The sequence below is a fragment of the Octopus sinensis genome, linkage group LG4 (assembly GCF_006345805.1).
Source record: "Octopus sinensis linkage group LG4, ASM634580v1, whole genome shotgun sequence".
NCBI lineage: Eukaryota > Metazoa > Mollusca > Cephalopoda > Octopoda > Octopodidae > Octopus > Octopus sinensis.
Genome location: NC_043000.1, coordinates 42,183,793 through 42,191,292, shown reverse-complemented (window position 1 = coordinate 42,191,292; position 7,500 = coordinate 42,183,793). Strand labels below are relative to the sequence as shown.

Genomic DNA, 7,500 nt, shown 5'->3' with positions numbered 1-7,500 from the left:
ACTGATTTAATCAACTATAATCGTGATCCCTTCACCCCCCCACTACCACCAGTGTATAACCTAATGCCAATGTTAAGACATCATTGCCCTTGTTACCATAGAGATCTTATTTTTAAACTTTACTTCATTTTCAGGAGATGCTGAGGAAAAGATTATATGTTCCAGTCAGTTTTTCCAAGATGGACAAATTACAAAGAAACCTGTAAGAACATTTATTAATTAACTAAATACACTGTGAGGAAGTATCTCTGTATAAAACTGATGAACAGTCAGTAAGGGATCAATGTTTAGCCCTGTGGCAGGCTTTGTCTCTAGAGTTAGTGACCCAGTAAAATGCATCTTGTCATACTGTAAAATTCTGTTGTGTCTGGGGAGAGTCATTTTCTTTTTGTGCCTTATAATGTAACACACTCACCGGTAAAATTTCCAATTATTTCTTATTTCTATTTTCCTAAAATTTTCGTTGCATCTTGCAACCTTTTCAATAGTCTTGAAATAAGAAATAAGTGGAAATTTTACCGGTGAGTGTGTTACATTATAAGGCACAAAAAGAAAATGACTCTCCCCAGACGCAAACAGAATATGCTTCAACACACGAACTCATATACAGAATCTTACAAATCAAATCCCAAAACGAAATACTGTAAAGGTTTTCTTTTAAATGGTTTGATCTGAAGGAGGGGAACACTATAGGTAATGTGGGAAAGAGAAGTGAGTGATTTAGAAGGGTCTGCTGAGAAGTAGGACAAGATCATTTAGAATGAAAGTGGTAAGGTTACATTAACAGTGGTTGTAAAGGAAATGTGAGAAGACTGCATGTGTTGGTTATCAACTTCATGACATTTAGAGGAATTTTTTGGTGGGGAATGCAATCTAGGATGTCTGTGTCTGTTGTAGTAACACAATCCCAGATGTAAGCAGTATTCTGTTCACAAAGAGTTGAGGCCACAGATTGGCAGAGTCACTAAAAGTGTTGCATAGAATGTCTTGTGGTATTTATTCCAATTTCTTGTGTTCTATCAAAATCAATAAAAGGTATGGTGGATTGGCAGAATTTCTAGTAGATTGAGCAAGATACTTTGGTTTATCTCTTCTGGCTCTTTGCATTCTGTCAGCAATGCTTGTAGCAATACAACGCTAAGCTGTATCATCACATGGGTATCATGGAGAAAAAAGATTTTCATGCTAGTCTTCTTATAAAAGTCTTACCTATGTGAAGGCCTGGCTTTACATAGGGTCTGCATAGGTGAAAGTACTGAAGTCTGTTCTGGCCTGGAAAAAGTAGACCTATGTTTGGGATAAAGTCTAAGCTATGCTGTGGATATATCATCAGGGCAGATCCTCAGTGGTGGTAAGACCTAACAAGTATGAGGTGCATTCAAAAAGTATCAGACTGTGTTTTTTCCTGCCAAAACTAATGCCATATGTAACTTTTCACCCTTATAAACCTTGTCAGATCCTACCTGTTATGCTTAGTGTACCGACATGTAGTGTGCGCTCATCAGATTTTCGTTTTCATGCAAGACAACAGAACACATTGAGCAGAGATATTGCATCAAGTTTTACTGAAAGGTTGGGGAAACTCAAGCTCAAACAGTCCAGAAAATTGGGCTGGTCTTTAGCATTGATGCCACGGGAAAATCTCAGCTACTTCAAACATGGTCATGCCTCAGTGGAGAATGAGACATGCTCAAGTAGGCCATAAAGAAACCAAAACAAAGAGCTGATTGAGAAGATTTAGCAAATAGTCATGGAAGACTATCATGTAACCATGCATGAAATTGCTCATGGAGTGGGAATAAGCACAGGATCAGTGCATTCTCTTTTAACAGAGGATTTGTGCATGTGGAGTGTTGGTGAAATTTGTCCCTAAGATGGTGGAGCAGCACCAGAAGCAAATCTACATGAAAATCATTTAGAACATGCTGGACTGTGCAAACCATGACCCAGACTTCATGAAGACCATCATCACTGGTGATGAGACATGAGTATATGGTATTTGTTCAATGTATTCAGTCATCTTGTGTGAAAATGAAAATCTAATCAGTACTCTAGGTGTAACAACCAGAAATTGACATGACCTACTGGTGCAAAATTTTTCACTCATGTCCAGGAGGATGTGTCACCTCCTATTCAAAGGATTTTGCCCATGTGGCATTAGTTTTAGCAGGAAAAAATAAAGTTGGATGCTTTTTGAATGTATCTTGTGTAGTGAACAGGAAAGTTTAGCTACATAGTGTTCATTGCTTATAGGGAGGCAGGGTACAATACTGTGTTCATGACATGTAAAGATGGTACCTTTGGTGCTGTTACATGAGAAAAGACTGGCAGGACTCCAGTACCATTTGATATATATATATATGATAGATCAGTAGCCACTTCACATTTTTTTCTCTCCTTGTTTTTTTCTGTGTCCCTTTCTGTAGAAGAGCGTAGGCTTGAAACATAAAAGACTTTATCAATTTCCTGAGTGTTATACTAATACATCAGTTTGTTTTATACACCACCTGTCTTCATCTTTTATTTGTTTCATGAACTCTCCCTATATATATATATATATATATATATGTGTGTGTGTGTGTGTGTGTGTGTGTATATGTGTGTGTGTGTATATATACATGTATGTATACGTGTGTGTGTATATGTAATACACTATTCAGGTATTCTGTCCACACATTCTGATTTCTCCCACTCCTCTCCAATAAAGTTTAGTTTGTGTATGTATAACATTGGAAGTGTTTATGTAAGTAATCAGTATTTTTTTCCAAAAATGAATTTTATTATGTTTCTTTTTAATGTATTATTTTTGAAAAGGCCAATGATGGACTTAATGTTATACCAACTACAAATGAGGAGAAAATTCAATGTTCAAGACTACTATCTCCTGGCCAGCTTCATAAACTCATGATAGGTAAGACATATAACTTAAAATACTCACAAGGTATTGGTCAAAAGGAGACACTTGTCCAAGATTTCTTGTAGTAGGAGACACTTGTCCAAGATTTCTTGCAGTGGGGTCAAAACCAAAATTGGAACTTTTTGGTTGCAAAGTGAATTTCTTAACCAGACAATCACATAATATGCATACATACATGAGTGTGTATATTGATAGACAGACAAACAGATAGAATATAGCTTTATGTATATCTATATTTAATCTATATTTTTTATGTAAAACAACTAATTAGTAGCTAAGGGTATTTGATCAGAATATTTGCAACAGAGTGATTCCTGCTTAAGTCATCTAAAAACTCCAAAAATGAAAGAAACTGTTATGGCTGAGAGCATATAACAGGAAATGGATAGGAATTTGAATATAGGTAGACGCATCTTGAAATGAGACAGCAATACATATGAAAGAATAGTTTAGATGAGAAATTAATGTTTTGGTCTTACTGTTGGTTCTTAGCATGCTAAATCCCTTCTTTCAGAGTTGAGATTTTTGGGGGAGAAATATGTCTTGTTTTTTGTTGATAAAGATTTATGTTTGTTAGTCAATATTTAGTTTAATCCTTCTGTTACCATATTTCTGCTGAAATACACCCTCTTTATTTCAATTAATTTTAAAATATAATTAAAAACAGAGTAAAATAATTTTGCCATCATTATACTGATATTTGGAACTTAAATTGATAAGAAAATTGAATACATGATTCCGGGTTCACTCCCGCTACATGGCACCTTGGGCAAGTGTCTTCTACTATAGATTTGGGCCGACCAAAGCCTTGTGAGTGGATTTGGTAGATGGAAACTGAAAGAAGCCCGTCGTATATATATATGTATATGTGTGTGTGTGTGTCTGTGTTTGTCCCCCCAACATCGCTTGACAACCGATGCTGGTGTGTTTATGTCCCCGTAACTTAGCGGTTTGGCAAAAGAGACTGATAGAATAAGTACTAGGCTTACAACGAATAAGTCCTGGGGTCGATTTGCTTGACTGAAGGTGGTGCTTCAGTATGGCCACAGTCAAATGACTGAAACAAGTAAAAGAGTTCGAAAATATTAATTTGGATCACTTTAACTCTTCAACATTCTGATTACCCTGTCAAATATTGTGCTTATTTATTTACATTGATCATGCATTATCTCGAATGATGTGATTGTTTATTTTTAGAAGATGCAAGATGATAGTATCAAACAGAACAAGGGTTTAAGTCTATTTCACAATTAGTCGTGGCAGGATTTGAGCCCATTATACAAAAAGCTAGAAAACATAGCACAATAGATCTAGAATCGTTGTTCTGCTGCCCTGCTCTGGATTGCTACTTTCTTTTTGACTCAGAAAGAATAAAAGACAGAGCTAACCTCTGCAGGATTTGATCACAGAGTGCAAAGTGAGAAAGTCAGTTTGTCATATGTTCTGACAACTCTGCCAACTTGCAACCCTGCTTGTTGGTTAAGATAAGTCTAAAAAGTTACTTCATTATATTAGTATACAGTGGAATCAGTGTTGGTCAATTTGATATGGCTATTAGAAAGTCACAGTTCAGTAAGCTGTCAGGTGAGCAAGCAAAACTGCCCACTCCTGAATGTAGGATATACACATAAATAGAACCTGCAGTAACCAGCTATAAAATGATCAATACGCAATGCAATTTTAATGCATCTTCCATCTCATGTTGATAACTAACAAAGACTGACTGTTCTTATTTTTCATGCAATATTGTGCATTGCATATTTCACTTTGAACATCCTAAAATAACTATCATCACTTTACACTATCAATGCAGATAAGGTTGGTTATCTTCAGGAAAAGACTGGAATTAAAATGTCCAAGCAAATTTTTAAATTTCCGGCAATTTAGTTGCCTGCTTCCTCTTGAATAAGCCCTATAATGTTAATGAAAAATTTAAAAAAAAAAAAAAGGAAAAAAATAATTCCTGACTTTGTTACTAGTTCAGTAGATTGATGGTGATAAATTTGAAATTCATCTCACTCAGATGTAAAACAAACAACCAAACAAACAAAAAAAAAAAAAAGAGAAGGAGAAATAATTTTAAAATTGACAGATTTCACACCATTTTATCAAGTCTGTTGATTGGAAGATGTAGTGGTGGTGGTGGTGGTTCTCAACTTTATTTGGCCCTGCTGGTCTTCCATAGCTCAGTAGTTAATGTATTTGTTAAAAAATTACATTTACAATGATCTCAACAATACTTTTATTCTTTTACTAGTTTCAGTCTTTAGACTGTGGCCTTGCTGGATCATTAAGCATTTTAGTCAGTTATATGAACCTCAGTACTTAGTTTGGTATGCATTTATTTTGAGATTTTATAGGGGCAAAAGACTTGCAGTAAAACAAAATAGTTGATGCATACTCTTTGCTCTTTTACTTGTTTCAGTCATTTGACTGCAGCCATGCTGGAGCACCGCATTTAGTCGAGCAAATTGACCCCAGGACTTATTCTTTGTAAGCCCAGTACTTATTCTATCGGTCTCTTTTGCCAAACCGCTAAGTGACGGGGACGTAAACACATCAGCATCAGTTGTCAAGCAATGCTAGGGGGACAAACACAGACACACAAACACACACAGGTATATATATATACATATATACGACAGGCTTCTTTCAGTTTCCGTCTACCAAATCCACTCACAAGGCATTGGTCAGCCCGGGGCTATAGCAGAAGACACTTGCCCAAGATGCCATGCAGTGGGACTGAGCCCAGAACCATGTGGCTGGTTAGCAAGCTACTTACCACACAGCCACTCCTGCACCTGTTTGGAATTGTTAAACAGTACTTGATTTATTGTGGGTCATGAAGTGGGGAAGCATGTTACAGTGTAGGCCAAAAGAATCCAAACATTCCCTAGAAGTATTTTTTTAAATTCTACACAGCACTGCAGGAAGGTGTGATACTGTCAATAAGCACTGGAAATATTGTGATTTCTAGGCAAGAGCTGACAAATGATGAAAATGTAAAAGCCAAGCTGTTGGTTTTATCTTCACCTTGTTTGCTTGATAGTATGTAAATATTGGCCTCTTCAGTGCAAAAAAAAAAAGTTCTGGCTATACTGTTCCACTCAATTACATTTGACAATTATTTAGTTATACTTTCTGCTTGGAGAAATATGAATCCAATGACATTCTTCAGTAAATTTGTTTGACCAAAATGTGGTTCTTAACTTTAAATATTCAAATTACTTATATATATATATACACACCTGCACACACACATGCACATGCATTCATGTTCACACACACACACTCATACACACACACACACACACATGCATAAATTCAGTTTAAGTAGATGTATAAAGTTGACGAGCAATTTGTAGGAGGAGGTGACGAAACATTAGGTTTACATACCCATATATGTATGTGTATACACACACACATCATCATCATCGTCATCATCATCATCATCATTTAACAGCCGCTTTCCATGCTAGCATGGGTTGGTTGGTTTGAATGAGGATTGGCAAGCCAACAGGCTGCACCAGGCTCCAATCTGATCTGGCAAGGTTCCCACTATTGGATGCCCTTCCCAACGTTAACCGTTCTGAGAGTGTAGTGGGTGCTTTTTATGTGCCACTGGCATGGGAGCCAGTCAAAGGGGCACTGGTATTGACTGCATTCGTATGGTGTCTTTTACGTACCACCATCACAGGGAGCCAGTCAGGTGGCACTAGCATCGACCCACACTTGAATGGTCCTTCTTAACGTGCCACCAGCATAGGGGCCAGTAAGGCAGTACTGGTTACAGCTACGATTTCAAGTATATATATCTGTATGTATATATTTGAAGAAAGATTTTTTTAAATTAGAAATTATTAATCACATAGCAGTTTCCTTTGAAAAACAAATTGACACACAGCTCATGGCAAGAAGATTTTTCACTGTGTTAAGTTCTTTTTGCTGTTTGCAATTTTCCAAAAACATCTATTTTAAGGCAATTCATTTACAGGTCACTTAGTAGCAATGTTGACCATTTCCAGTTAAATTTCAAATTCTGAATTATTATGAAATATTTTTCTTTGATTAATTGATCATTGTCTTCCTGTATTTTGAAAAAAGGGAATATTTTTTAATTTTCCAGTTGTTCAGATGTCTACAAATTCAGTACATCTTTGCTTCATTGCTTATGTAACTTAATGCTATTTTGTCAGTATAACTTTCATTGCATTGTGGATATCTGATGCAGTAAATGAGATTTTTTTCTTTTGCAATTCATCATCATCATTTCATGTCTGTTTTCCATGCTGGCTTCAGTTGGACAGTTTGATAGGATCTAACCAGCTGAAGAGCTGCCAGGGGCTCCATGTCTCTTGGCATGGTTTCTACAGCTGGATGCCTTTCCTAACGCCAGCCATTTTAGAGGGTGTACCAGGTACTTTTACACAGCACTGGCACAGATGCTTTTACCAGGCAACCACGACGGGTGGTTTTTACGTGGCACCTATACCCACAACTTTGTAGTAATCCCTATTATCAATATTGTTAATATATATATATATATATATATATATATATTACAGGCATCCCCCACATACACA

General features: G+C 36.5%; 1 protein-coding gene across 2 annotated transcripts in view; it reads left to right on the top strand.

Annotated features, from left to right (window-relative positions):
* The window catches only part of LOC115210439 (cilia- and flagella-associated protein 47-like), a 208,424-nt gene that overhangs the window by 39,126 nt on the left and 161,798 nt on the right, over positions 1 to 7,500 (top strand). For both annotated transcript variants that reach the window (XM_036501982.1, XM_036501983.1), the window contains exons 13-14: positions 135 to 202; positions 2,815 to 2,911. In XM_036501982.1, the coding sequence (XP_036357875.1) occupies positions 135 to 202; positions 2,815 to 2,911 (165 nt within the window). The remainder of the gene's footprint in view (positions 1 to 134; positions 203 to 2,814; positions 2,912 to 7,500) is intronic.